This window comes from Nannospalax galili, unplaced genomic scaffold (assembly GCF_000622305.1).
Source record: "Nannospalax galili isolate Female #2095 unplaced genomic scaffold, S.galili_v1.0 scaffold875, whole genome shotgun sequence".
Lineage (NCBI taxonomy): Eukaryota > Metazoa > Chordata > Mammalia > Rodentia > Spalacidae > Nannospalax > Nannospalax galili.
Genome location: NW_008337059.1, coordinates 3,455,902 through 3,470,604, shown reverse-complemented (window position 1 = coordinate 3,470,604; position 14,703 = coordinate 3,455,902). Strand labels below are relative to the sequence as shown.

Below are 14,703 nucleotides of genomic sequence, written 5' to 3'. Positions count from 1 at the left end.
TTGAGGAAGAATGTAACTAGATGGGGTGGTAGAATCATGAAAAGGTGCTTCCTTATGCTGGAGCTGCAGATACACTGTTAGAGAAAATAATTCAAATCTTCATTTAACAACCCAATTGGCTTTTCAAGCCACCTAGAAGAGGCTGTACAAATCCCAGGCTAGTCATAGACTCAGATACCATGGAAGTCTGATGTGCCTGCCTAATGGCTCCTCACTGCCCCTGGCAATGGCAATGGTCCTCTGATCTGCTGACAACCTAGGCCCTTCATCTGTCAATCCCAGTGGGGAGTTTTGCAACCAATTGCTCTAACTGTTCGTTTTCTTCATACACCCTAGGAGTCACTCAGACTCAGGACACATCTCATTCTCCCCTCTCCAGGTTTCAGAGATATTCCTGATATCACCAAATACATCATCAAGGGTGCACCCTGTGCCATCACTACCAACCATCAGTGTGACAGCTGCCTACATGCCCAGTCAGGACTCAACATCCTCAGTTAATGAACTATGGAGAGTAGAGGGTTAGAGGTCTCTACCAAGAAACTCCCAAGTCCAAGCTTAGCAACTTACAATCTTCTAAAAATATTTAATTTTCTTAATTATTATTTTTATTTTATGTATATGTGAGTATATTGCCTCCATGTATGTAAGTGCACCCATGTAGTACAATGTCCACAAAGGTCAGAAGAGGGCATCAGATCCCCTGGAACTGGAGTTACTAATTGGTAATTAACTGGCTGTTAGCTGCCATGTGAGTGCTGAGAACTGAACCCCTGGGTCCTCTGCAAGAGCAGCTAGTGCTCTTAACCACTGAGCTATTTCTGTAGCTCTAACAAGTCATAATCTTATTAAGAAACTTTGGGAAGGACCCCTGTGGCCCAGGTAAAGCCCATGCTCACAGGGCAGATGGTGAAGGACTTGTCTGCCATCTGTCACACTTGCTCTTTCCAGATGCAGTTCTGGTCACAGCCTATGCAGAGGGCCACCCTCCATGACCACACCTTACTTCTGCCCCACCAACAGCCCTTCTTGTGTTCCCTGCCCATGTACCTGGCTTCCCCTCCACCTGAAATCTCTTTCACCCAGGATTCCTAGCTCTCCTTTATGACACAAGATGAGAGTGCTAGTCATGTGATACCTAAAGGCTTCAACCCTCACTCTTCTCTCTTCCCAGTGCACCAATAAATATCTCCCAGTTCTTGCTTATGTGCTAGATGCTGAGCTAGTTTCAACCCTGAAACCTCTATGGGATGAGTACTGGCTTCACCCTCATTTTACTGATAGGAAAACTGAACCAGATCTACCCTAGTATGCCTGAAGTAGTGATCTCCTTGAAGGCATGGGGTTGTGCTGTTTTCTCTTTCTCTCACCAGTATTGAACTTGGGCTGGGATAAATGCTTAAAACAGCTTCAAGAAAAAGGAGGATGGGTGAGAAAGTTCACAGGGATCTTTGACCTTAGTCACCAAATGACAAACTGTCACCTGCCATGTGAAGACACCAGATCCCATACTCAGTCCCCTGTACTGCTTCTAGGATGAAAATGCCACAAGGCCAAAGACAAAGATGCCACAAAAGCCACACTGAGCCTAGTGTGCAGGGAGGTAAGGAGAGCCTGGGGGATCAGTCTCTTCACCTCCAAGTTGGTAGCTAGGAGGAAAAAGAACAGTAACCACAGGATGCAGGTTGGGTGGGTCTACTACCCCTGACAACCCAGGGACTTATCTGGGCTATCAAAATCAGTGCACACTATCCTATGGGTAAACATCTCACCAAGACTGGTCATTATTGTTGAGAGTACTGTCAGACATCATCTAAATCCAACCCACCCAGCAATTCTTTCTAGTCTGAGATGAGCAAAACCAAAGGCCAGAGTCCCAAGAACTATTACTGGGTGACAAGCTGAATCTTCCAACAGAGGAAACTAGAGATTTTCTTAGAAGGATCAGCTAAATTGGGCTGGGCTAATGGCTCAGTTGGTAAAGTACCTTCTGGGTAACATGAGGACTTGAGTTTGATTCCCCATCATCCATGTGAAAAAAAAAAAAAAAAAGCTGGATGTGGCAACACCCATCTATAACCCCAGTCTGGGAAGGGGATGTGAAGCTCATTGACTAGCAGCCTAGCCTCAAAAATAAGGTGGAGAATAAGCAAAGAACACACCTGACATCAGCCTCTGGTCTCCACATGCATACATACACTTCCACAGGAATCTGTAAGCATGCATGCACAAACATGAACAAATACATAGTAGAGAGAAAGAGAGAAAGAGAGAGAGAGAGAGAGAGAGAGAGAGGCTAAGTTAAAGGCTCCAGATCCATGCCTCCATCAGAGAAGGAAGGGTGTTCCCTCCAGCTCTTCTACAGACAGAGGTTCCAGGAACTACATGCCAAATGTGAGAGACATAGGGCCTCTCTACCCCTCACCGAGCCTCTCATGCTACCGCTGTGGGGTCAGGGAAACAGTACTTACCAGTTTCATGTCTCATCTCCTCCATGGATGGTTTAGTCCAGTCTCCAGCCTTGTCGATACGAAATAACTTCAGATCATCTTCATCCAGAGCAATATCTCCCCAGAAGACAGCTGGGAAGACAAAACATGGTGGGTCAACTAAACCTGCAAGTCAGGATAAAAATTTTTACTGAACTGGGAATGAACTCTCGAAAAGAGAGTCCCTCTGATCAAATTTCTCCTGGGGTCTCAGAGATTCTATGTCAAAGTCATGATGCTTGAAGCCAACCACCAAGAGAACCTAGATTCCTGTAAACAACCACCCATCTCACCGTAGCTCTAGGTGGCTATGGGAAAAGCCACCACATAGCCAGCTGTTTCTCTCTTCTTCAGGATCTGCTGCCCTTCCCTGGAAGAGACCATATTTCCACTAACCTGATATGAATAATCAGGTGTGAGAGGAATTCTTAGGAGCTGGTGCCTGACTCTATGTTCTTTCTCTAGGGACAAGCAACATTCTAGACAGAGTCAACTCCAGAACATGGGATCTTGAGTACAGGTGGTACAGAACACAGTCATGGCTTATGATGATTCATGTGTAGTTCTGCTTTGGAGACCTGCCCCCAGAGGTCTGTGTATTAAAGGCATGGACCCAGAGTGACACCACTGAGAGAGAGTGGAGCCTTTGGAAGGTGGGGCCTTGTGGGAGGCCCCTGAGTCATTGAGGGAGGGTGCCTTTAAAGGGGTTCATGGACCAGTCCCCTCCCAGTTTTCTCTTTGCTCTTTAGTGATGAGATGAATAACTCTCTTTCATTGCGTGCTCCTACCAAGACGCACTGCCTCACCACAGGCCCAAATCAACAGGGCCCACTGATCACAGATTAAAAACCACCAAACCATAAACCAAAGGAAACCTTTTCTTTGTACAAATTGACTGTCTCATATATTTTAAAAATATTTATTTATTTTAGGTGTATAAGTGTTTTCCCTGCATTTATACAAATGCGCCCATGTCGTGCAGTGCCCACAGAGGTCAGAAGAGGGCCTCTGGTACTGGAGTTGCAGATAGTTGTTAGCCACTGTGTGGGTGCTGACAAGTGACCTGGGTCCTCTACAAGAGCAGCCAGTGTTCTTTACTGCTGAGCCATGTCTCCGGTCCCACAAACGTTTTTTGAATTTTTAAAAATTTTATTTATTTGCATTTTTTGTCTATTTTCTCTGCATGTATGTAATTGCACCATGTGTATACAATGCCCATACAGGCCAGAAGAGGGCATTGGATCTCCTGGAACTGGAATTATGAATGGTTGTTAACTGCCAGATGGGTGCTGAGAACCAAAGCCCAGTCCTCCACAAGAACAGCCAATGCTCTTAACTGCTGAGCCATTTCTCTGGCCACAGGTATTTATTATAGTAACACAAAGCTGACCTTTGTGCAGGCCTGCAGTTCCAGCTACTTGGGAGGCTGAGGCAGGAGGATTGCAAGCTGAAGACCAGCCTGAGTGATGATGTGAAACCTTGTCTCAAAATAAAAATTAAAAATAGAGGGCTGGGGATGTAGCTCAGTAGTAGAGTACCTGCCCAGCACGTAGAAAGCCTTGGGTTTAATCCCCAGTATGTGGAGGGAAGGGATTAACTACAGTCACATGCTATAACATGTATGAAACTCAAAAGCTTCATTTTAAGTGAAAGAGCTGAATGCAAAAAAAAAAAAAACTGTATGTTATATAGTTCAGTTTGTACACGCTGTCTAGAAAGGGTCCTCTTATAGCTAGTAAGGTTAGTGACCTCCTAGGACAAGGGATGGGAACAAGGACTGATTGCAAATGAACATGAGGGAACTTTCGGTAGGAATGCTCTGGTTATAGACAAGTTTACCAAAGTGTTGAATTGTGCGCTTAGAGTGTATGAATCACACAGATTGTGCCCACAGAAAACTGTTGAGAAGAAATAAACTCAACCTGTAGCAAGACCCCGTTAGGTCGTGCCCAGGAGATCCTTGCCATTAGGAAAGAATGATGCAGAACATGGGACTGAGGGCATGGTGCTCCCACAGCAGCTCAGCAGAGCAAGGGAGTGATGGTTATGTCTGGAGGGAAAGCTATGGCTAGAAAAACCCAAGAGCAGCCACACACAGAGCTGAAACACATACATGAAGACGACCCACGCTGTAGGCAAGCAGAGCCCAAGGAGCCGCCAGTGTGGCTGTGGGAGATAGCAACTACTGGAGGCTTGCAAGGACCTAAGTGATCCTTGAGCCCCCAACTTTCTATGAGATGGAAACAGGCTGCAAACCCTGTTCCCAGAGGAGACAGGTACGCTGTGCAGATGAAGCCTATCAGAATAATAAAAGAGACAGTGTGCTGCCTAATGCCATGGAGAAGTGATTGGAGAACTACCATTGGGAGGAGGAAGCAGAGTCCAATCAAGTAAACTGGCCACTGCAGGGGCCTGCATCATGTGCCCCACATGGTTTCAGAACTAGGAACCAGCCTCCCTTTTCCAAACGCTATCCTTGCTCCATCTGTCCCTATAATAATAATGTATATTTGTGTGTATGTGTGTGGTATGTGTATATTTGCAGTATCTGTAGAGTGTGGTATGTATATATGTATGGTAAACATATGTATGTTTGTGGTGTCTGTGGTGTGTAGTATGTATATGTGTGTGATGTGGTATGTGTGGTGGTGGTATGTGTGTGTGGTGTGGTATATGTGTGTATGGTATGTATGTGTGTGTTTGTGATAGGTGGTGCTTGTAATGTGTGTGGTATGTATGTGTATGTGGTATGGTATTCCTGGTGTGTGTGGCATGTGGGCTGTGTGGTATATGTATGGTTTTTGTGGTATGTGTGGAGTGTGGGTGCTGTATATGTGTGTGTTTGGTATATATGTGTGTATGCTGTGTGATATTTGTGTTGTGTATGAATGTTATTTATGTGTTTGAGGTGTGTGGTGTTTGTAGTGTATGTGTATGCTTGTGGTACCTTGGTATGTGGTATGTATGTGCATGTGGTATGATGTTTGTGATATGTGGGGGGGTGGGGATGGCGTGTGTATGTGTGTTATTTGTGGAATGTGTGTATGTGGTATGTGGTGTTTGTGGTGGGTGTGATGTGTATGTGTGTGGTATATGTGTGGTATGTATGTATGTGTTTGTGGTATATATGGTATATGTGTGTTTGTCAGTATGTGTTGTGGTGTGTACGGTATGTATGCCATGTGTGTGTGTGTGTGTGTGTGTGCGCACGTGTGTATGTGTATGTGTGTGTGTTAGGTAGTTTGCAAGTCTCTGGATGATGAAGAGTCATATCCTGACTCAGGAAAGAGGTGATCACAGAATTGTTCAGGACTTGGGGTGTCTCCCTCACAGAACGAGATAAGCTGTGTACAGAAGAAGGAAAGCCAGTGCTTATTACAGATGGAAGGGAACCTGTGATAGAGCCTATTATTATTTTTGTTCCTTCTCTTTAGGATAAATTATACTTCTCAATCTCTGAAGTCAGGCTTCATCATGTGACATTTTTCTGGCTAGTGAAAGTGAGGGAGATTGGCATGTATAGCTTCCAAGCATCTCCTTTAAGACCTAGCACAGGGTTTGTTGTGTTCTTTCCCCAAAGTCATAAAACAGTGATCCTAAAAGAGGCTGCTCTATTAGACTGGGGCCAAGGGAGGATGAGGGGACCGAGGAAGAACACAGGAGGTAAGACAAAAACATCTGTGATTCTAAGACCTGAATATTTGGGGAGGCAGGGGTATTAAAAGTGTTCATTTTAGGGGCTGGAGAGACAGCTCAGAGGTTAAGAGCACTATTTTCTTGTAGAGGACTGGGGTTTGGTTCTCAGCACCACATGTTGGCTAACAACTGTCTATATAACACCACTTCCAGTGGATCCAATACCCTCTTCTGGCCTCTGGGGGCATTGCATGACACGGGTGCACTTACAAACATGCAGGCAAAATACTCATACTCAAAATAAAATAAATAATTTAAGTGCTCACTTTAAGCCAGAAAAATCTAGATTAACCCCTATGTTGTCATTTAAGAGTTGTGCGCCCATTTAAGAGCTGTTTAACAAATCATTTGACCTGTCTGAGCTCCACTTTCCTCATCTGGAAATAAAGTTGGAACTGACTTGCAAAGTTGTATAGGAATTAATGGAGATAAGGTTTGCTGAGCAGCCAGGCCAGGACCTGGCTATGGTGATCACTCAGTGACCCAAGGAGCCACTGTGATTCTTTCTGGGTTCCCCAGGCACCTGTCTCTCCCTTTGCTTCACCCTCTCTTTATCCAGACGACCCCTATCAGCTACACCTCCCAAGTCTCCTTTGTGAATTCTCTTCCCCATCCCAAAACCTCCCTTCTTGTCTTTTGTTCCTGCAGAACTATCTCAAACAGACAAGAGGGGAAAACTGTGTGTGCCTACTCACATAATAGACCTGTGCCTGCCAGGTTTCCACCAGATGGGGCTGAGGCTGGGGACAATGCAGCTGGAGATCAGGTTTTCTGTGTATTACGATTCACAATAGATTTGATCTACATGATGATTCTTTTGCTCTCATATTGATTCCACTCCCTTTTAAAAATATTTTATTATTTTTATTTTATGTGTATGAGTATATTGTCTGCATGTATGTGAGTGTACCTATGTCATGCAATGCCACAGAGGTCAGAAGAGGGCTTCGGATAGCTCTGGAACTGGAGTTAAGGACAGTTCATAGCCGCCATGTGGGTGCTGGGAATCGAAACCAGGTCCTCTGCAAGGGCAGTCAATGCTCTTAACCACTGAGCCATCTCTGCAGCCTCCCATTCCCTTTTATAGATAAGGAAACAGGCTCACTGATGGTCATACAGTGAGCAAGTGGCAGAGTCTGAATCTCCAGCGCAGTCTCTCTCCACCCCCCTCCCCCACCCCTACCAGCTTTGCCCTCAGAGCTATTCAGGTTCCCACACTGTGCTCAATTCTAAGTGCCCTGAGGTCAGGCTCCAGGTCTGTACTCACACATTTCACCTGTCAAATCCCACTTCCCACACTAAGAAACCAAATCAGAGAGGTCTTTCCTATGAAACAACAGCTGAGTAACTTAAACTTCCTGAGCCTCAGCTTCTTCATCTCTCAAATGACGGCAAACGGTAATATCTCCCCAACTCCAGGGTTGTTGTGAGCCTCAAGTGAGATAATACGAGCAAGGGCTCAGCACAGACAACTTAGTAAACACAACATATAACACAGGCATCAAGACCCTTGGCAACGGTCTACATGAGTGGCTATGTATAGTAAAACTGTGGGGACCCCCACAGGTGGAATCCCCTTGAAACACTACACAGGTACCCAGCCCACGGCAGTTCTTACCCACATCAATCACAAGAGGGTACAGGTCTGGCCCTGTGGGATCACACATGAAACACATCCCCCACCGGGGCCCAAAGAGACTCTGTCCACAGCCAGCCACAATTCCCTTTCTATGGCCCTACAGGCTTCCTGTGATGGAGTCTGGATCCCAAACTCTGCCTTTGTGTCCTACAGATCCCACTCCAGGAGCCCACAGGGTGCTCCCATGGAAATCCCCCAAGACAGCCCAAGAAGGCTGCCTGCCCATAATTCAGAAGGTACCTACATCTCCAGAATCTTTGGCACTGCTAGGGGCTTTGGAAGCTGCTTATCTCAGGTTCTAAGCCATCCTTCAAACAGTGGCATGTTTCCCAGGACAGAGGTGCAGAATCAGAATACCACCTAGAGGTCCCCTCCTCACCATTCCATCAACACTAGCACTTTGTGCAGGGAAACTGATTTGTTCAAGATAACTTGACAGGGCCAAGCTGGTCAAGGTCAAGTCCAGGCTATCAAACTTGGGTCTGAACTAGCAGAGTCCCCATGTGTCTGGGAGCTTAGGGAGAAAACTGCTATACTGAAGGGGGAAGGAACTGGTCCTTCATGTCTTAAGAAAGACTCAGGCAGTTGGCTCTTCAGACTTTTTCAACAATGTGTTTATACCATGGAGAGGGGTTTTAGTCCCCTCTCCCCATCCCACTGTAATTAACGTCATGTCTCCACAGAGAAGAGCAGGACACTAAAGAAAAAAGTTTCAATAACTCAAGGAATAGCAGAAGGGCTGTGACTGATTAGTAATGGCTGCTATGGGCACAAGTGGGGACTGGCAAACCTTCAGGTATATATTGGTCATCTTTGCTTTCAAAGAGAGGAAGGGAGGTAGTCTGATAGTGCTGTAGAAGAAGAAACAGTTTGACACAAAAACCACTAATTTCTTAGACAACCCAAAATAATTGAAATTACTGGTCTAAAGTCAACAAGATACTGATGTATCAATAGTAACACAGCAAAATGCTGTGTAACAGAAACATTTAGCACCTTTTTGAGGGGTTCCCTTATCTAAGCTTCAGTGAGGTACCTACTAACTACCTATGGTTCCTGGGCATTTGAAATGTTATTAATATGGAGAAAAAATGGAATTTTAAATTTTATTTTGCTTTGATTAATTTAAATTGCTACCTGTGGCTAGTGGCTATATTATAAATATAAAATCTAACTTAATATAAACTATGATATATAGTATATTATAAAATTATTTAAAAGAGCAAGAAGCATCAAATATCTTGGAATAACTTTAATGAGAAGTGTTGCTGCTGAACTCCAGCAATGACTAACGTGCAAGGAGAGACATTATACATTCATGATTGAAGAAGATTATTATTTTGAAAGGTTAACTTTGGGGGCTGGAGACACGGCTCAGTGGTTAAAAGTACTGACTGCTCTTGCAAAGGACCTGGGTTCAGTTCCCAACACCTACATGGCAGCTAACAACTGTCCCTAACTCCAGTTCTTCTGGTTCTCATGAACATTGCATGCATGTGGTACACTTATATACATGCAGGCAAAACACTCATATACATAAAATAAAAACAAATTAATTTTTAAAAATTAAAAATGGTTAAGTTTTCCCAACTTATGTGTAAGTGTATATACTTCAAAACAACAATAATTTTTTTATTATCGATTAAATGACATGAGAGTTCATCTACATAATTAGGTGATAACAGTCAAGAGAGAATGTGTTTATGTAAGTTCCCAGAAGCCTGGAAAACTCCAATTCCTGGTGGTCATCCACCATCCTAGCCCTTACAAGCTTTCCACCCCCTTCTACAATGGTCCCTGAGCCCTGGGTGGAAGTTGGTTTTCTTTAACAGTGTGAAGCTAGATAGGCTGACCAGGCTCTAGTGGATGAACTCACACAGAGGGACATCTAAGGACACAAATTTGACTCAATAGGCCTTAACATATATGACAGAATGCACGAAATGGGGGGTGGTAGTCTATGAAGGGTGCAGATGAGGGAGGGTGTCTAAATATGATTAAGATGTATAAAATGCACAAAATTCAATAAAAATATTTATTAAAAAAAGACAGAGTGTGTTGAAGCTGCCACAACTCTGTCATGAAAAACAGTCCAAGAACAGGCTCTCCATTATGGAAGAAAACACTGATAAACGAGGTCTCACACATTTATTGAAATCAAGAGACTATTCAGTGAGTTATGTTGAAGCAAATGGTTTAGCTGTTCAAAGAAAAATCAAATTGACTGAACCTCATTCTATATACTAAAATTAAATCCAAATTTTGGGGTAAATAATTACTTCAACAAAACCTAAAAGTCCAAGTCTACATACTCAGGCCTCCACATTCATGGTTCACCTGGATTCAAACAACCATAGATCAAACAATTTGAAAATAACTATGCCTGTACTAAACATATAAAGGCTTTTTTCTTCTCATTATTCCCTAAACGATATGGTACAGCAGCTATTCACAAATCATTTACATTGTATTAGGCATTGTAAGTGATCTGGAGAACACAAAACCTACAGGAGGAAGTGCATAAGGTTACATGCATGTACGACACTGTTTTCTATGAAGGTCTTGAGCATCTCTGGATTTCAGTATCAGCAGTGAGCCCTAGAGTTAATTGCCACAGATAACAAGGGATAACTGTACATTGAACACATAGAGCTCCTGCAGTCTTACTAAAAGACAGAGCACGACCCATGACAACCTTTCTAGAGAAGAGTGTTTAAGCATGCCCATGACCTCTTCCACCAACAACCACTGGTGAGTCAAAAGGTTGTTCATGGAATGAGAATGGACAGCATCTTGGAGCTTGACAGAAATAACCACAAAGGCCACAAATGACCTGCACACTAAAAAGACCCCTTGGATAAATCATATGCACACTAAAAAAAACTTTGCTAGCAAGGACTGGAGACTATCCCCAACACCTGTGACCCTGGGGTCACAAGCTCCCTGCCATCTTTCTTATGTATATCGTGACTGTAATGAAGAAGTTGAGCCAGGCAATTTTTGTGAGACATAGAACTTGAATGGAGAAGTAACAGACAGCATCTCAAATGCACGTTCATGAAAATACCTTCTGCCCTTAATCTCTAGCTGAACTAGTCGTGGAGACTCATGTAATCCCAGTACTCAGGCTCAGAGAAGAGGACTGTCACGAGTTCAAGGGAAACCTGGGACTAAATAGAGAGTTCTAGGCCAGTGTAGGTAATGAAGTGAGACCCTGTCCCCATAAATTAAAAGAAAAAAAAAGAATAATAAAGGAAAGAACAAAGGAAGGAAGAAGGAATCTTCATAAAGATGTGTGTGTGGCATGAGTACATGTTTGCATGGGTGTGTGCACGTGCATTTGATGTGTGCATATGTATATAGGTGTCAGATGTTTGCACAGATATATACACGTGCATGCAACTCAGAGGTTGCATCAAGTGTCTCCTTCAATCACTCTCCTCCTCAAGCACAATTTTAAAGTTAGTATATGTGAATGTGGAAATAGAAAGAAAGCTCAAAGACATTCTTTTTAAAATTTAATATTTATTTAATATTTATTTACTATTACTGTGCCTGTGTGAAAAGGGGGTATGCACATGCCATGGCACACGTGTGGAGGTCAGAGGACAACTTTGTGGAATCAGTTCTCTCCTTCCACCTTTACATGGGTTCTGTGAATATAACTCAGGATGTCACACAAGTGCTTTTATACACTGAGCCATTTCACCAACCCTAAAGACATACTTTCAAATGATGTATAGTGAATGGCATGCTGATGTTTAGCAATGGGCTGGGGCCACACTGCCTGGGTTAGTAGCATTGGTTGATTCTCCTGGTACAAAGCTGCATGCTAATATTAGTCACTGAATGTGGAGTGAGGTTGGTATACAAATTGGCCCCTTACAAGTTAGTCCAGCTCACTACTGAAATGGTAATATGTGTATAGCACCCATAGCTCCTAAATTCCATTGTTCCCAGGGCTACTGTGTGTGCCTGATCCTCAGAGCTGTAAAGGAGAACCATGATCTGAGCTTTGCAGGGATAGTCCCCAGCCCTGTAACCTCCACCCCAGGGTGCACCCAGCACAGCACCTTGCCCTATCTGTCCTTCCTCATCCATCCACATCAGTACTCCCTTTGTGCCCAACCAGGCAGAAGGAGACCTCCTTCCACTCTGCTGACGTCATCAGTCACACTTGCTAAGGCACGGCTCCCTAGCGCCCAGATAGCTCAGGCCCAGGCAGCCCCTGGCTGGAGAGAAGGAAACCTCATCAGAGGGTGACAAATGAGCTGAAGTTGGGCATGTGGCATAGTTAAAAGGCATGCTGACCAAAGAAATGGCATATGCAGACCCTGAGGTGAGAAACAGCAAGGCTCTATCAGAATGGAAACAGAAGTGCCCTAGTGAAGAGAGAAGCTAGCTGGAATGAGGGCATGGCCAAACGGATTCCTGAAGATGGCAGGATGTGAGACCACAGGAGTTGAGAGGTTGGGTAAGGGCAGAAAGGGAAGGTCAGGCATGGGGAACAGAGATTAAGGGCTAAGAGAGTACCCAGTGTGGAGTGATCCTGAGGAGTCCCTTACTTTGGTACAGCACATCAGTTTGTCACCCATGCACACATTCGCTCCCAGCTCCTAGTACAGTGCCTAGCCCTGACCTTCAGAACCATTTCTAAAACTTTTTCATAAATGAAGGGGTGAATGAATGCTCCTCACAGAAGTCCTTGGGGATGTAGGGAAAGACTTGCCAGCCAAATCTTAATGGGAAAAGCAAGGTTTAGGGAAGTCACCAACTAGCCCATCTCAGCTCAGTTCATGGCCCCACACAGGCCCCGCTTCTGGAACTGAGATTCTGGGTGGGCTCTGCAGGAAGTACTCTGTTTCTACATGAGCACCTGGCATGGCCAACACTGGAAAGCTGAGCAATTGCTTAGGGGGGGACAAAGTACAAGAGGGTCACTCTGAATGTCTGCCACAACCCTCCCCACTCAAGTTTCCAAGAGTCTTGGGGATATTGGGATTCTGGCAGTGTTGAATGAAACCAGGTCTCTGACTAGGAACTCAGGACCACAGAGCTGGGGTCTGTAAGCCAGGAAGCAGCCCAGCCAGGCAGAAGAAGACCATCTTCCAATCTATGGCCACCACTAGTCACCCTCGCCAAGGCATGCCTCCCTAGTTCCCAGACAGCACAGACCTAGCCAATATCTTGCCTTTCTAGGGTCTCCTGGCCACACACCTCACCAGGGTCTTCCTCCAAACTCCAGAGAGACCTGGGCTTTGTGTGAAAGAATCTCCATCAGTGACCTCTTCTCCCCTTCTTTCCTCTCCCCTTCCCTCCCTTCCCCTCCCTCAACCAGTCATTTCCTGATCCTCAAACCTACACTTACAGCTTGGGACCATGGACCTTTCAATACCCTTCTGCTTAGAGTTCTAACCACAAATCTCCCACAGTGAGGCTGTCTCAGGATATCTAGACTGGTGAAGCAGACACGGTCTACATTTCCAGGGCTTACACTAGAAGCTGCACATGATCCTAGGCAAGTAACTTTTCACTTCGGTGGGATTTCTTCACCACTACAATGAGGCAGCTGAGCAGCTCAGAGTTGCTGGGTGTCTGGCCCACAAAACACTTGCATTAGGAGCATCTAAGGAGGGTGTTGATATGCAGAACTCCAGGTTCCAACTAGAGTGATGAAATGCCCCACTCTGATACACATCAATGTTTAGGAACCAACAGAGTCAGTGGTCTCTGGGATTCCCCAGATCAAATGTTTGGTTTCCCTCCAACTTCTCTTAAAGACACACTGGGACTTGCCCGGAGCAGTGGTGAGCCCCAGTGGCGAACTACTTAGACAGCTAGGAAGCAACTTGCTGGTGTTCTTTCTGATGGATACCTGGGGATAAGCCTATGTTATTGCAGGAACTAAATATGGAGCATTCCAACCATTGGCATTCCTCTCAGGAGACCCGGGGGAGGTGGAGTAGAGGGGCCAGAGGGAGGAGAATTACAGGGAAATCCTACCCAGAGACACATTTAGTTCTCTGAGTTTCCAGCAGAGGGATTTAACAGGTTTAAAGCAGTTCTGTGGAGCTTTGTCAGGGTAGTGTATATACAAACAAACAGGGAGGGGTTTTTTTAGGAAAAGTTAATCGGCTTAAAGTGTGCAACTAAATCGGCAAAGCTTACATTAAAGTGACCCACAGAGAAAGGACCCCATGGAAGGGAAGTTCTAGGAAATACAATATGGCCTCTATGTTCTTTTGTAGTTCCACCCTATAAATATTCATGGGACGGTGTTAATGGGGTCCACAGCTCTATGCAACCACAATAGTTTTTTTGTTTATTCTCAGGACCATGAACTTTGAAACCATGACCCTAAATTTCAGGACTCTACATTCAGGAGCAGGTGGGCGGGAGAGGTTGTTTGGGGAGGCCAGAGAGGAAGCAGGCGAGTGTGAATCTCGCCTCCTGGGTCTTTGGGTGCAGATTAAAGGGCGGGATCTGTTTAGTATGGGAAGCCTCCTGTCTCTAGGGCCCACAGCTGCTCCTGGGGAAATGGCCTTCTTGAGGGATGGATGGCTTAGCTACTCGAGCATATGGCAGAGAGGAGTGGGAAGTTGTAAATATTTTAATTGGATGAAATATTCGTTGTGAGTTTTATATTGAAGCCTAAAAAAAAAAAAAGTTTGAATCCAGGAATTTCTAAGATGGCAAGAATTCAAAAGCCATCTAAAAGATGTCCTTGTTCCCTATAGGAGGAAACCAGGGTCCAGGAGGAAGGTAAAATGATCTGCTCATGCCATACCCAAGCACCAACTATCCACTGTGCTCTTTCCTATACCAGGGGTAGCAAACAAGAGACCCACCTGGACCTCTTCTGACCTTTTCTTGCCCAGG

General features: G+C 44.8%; 1 protein-coding gene across 1 annotated transcript in view; it reads right to left on the bottom strand.

The window, feature by feature from the left end:
• Tll2 (tolloid like 2) overlaps positions 1-7,861 on the bottom strand; it is a 110,897-nt gene extending 103,036 nt beyond the window's left edge. Inside the window, exons 1-2 of the mRNA XM_029563008.1 lie at positions 7,804-7,861; positions 2,472-2,615 (exon numbers count right to left, since the gene is read on the bottom strand). Of these exons, the coding sequence (XP_029418868.1) occupies positions 2,472-2,615; positions 7,804-7,861 (202 nt within the window). The remainder of the gene's footprint in view (positions 1-2,471; positions 2,616-7,803) is intronic.
• Positions 7,862-14,703: the final 6,842 nt, after the last annotated feature.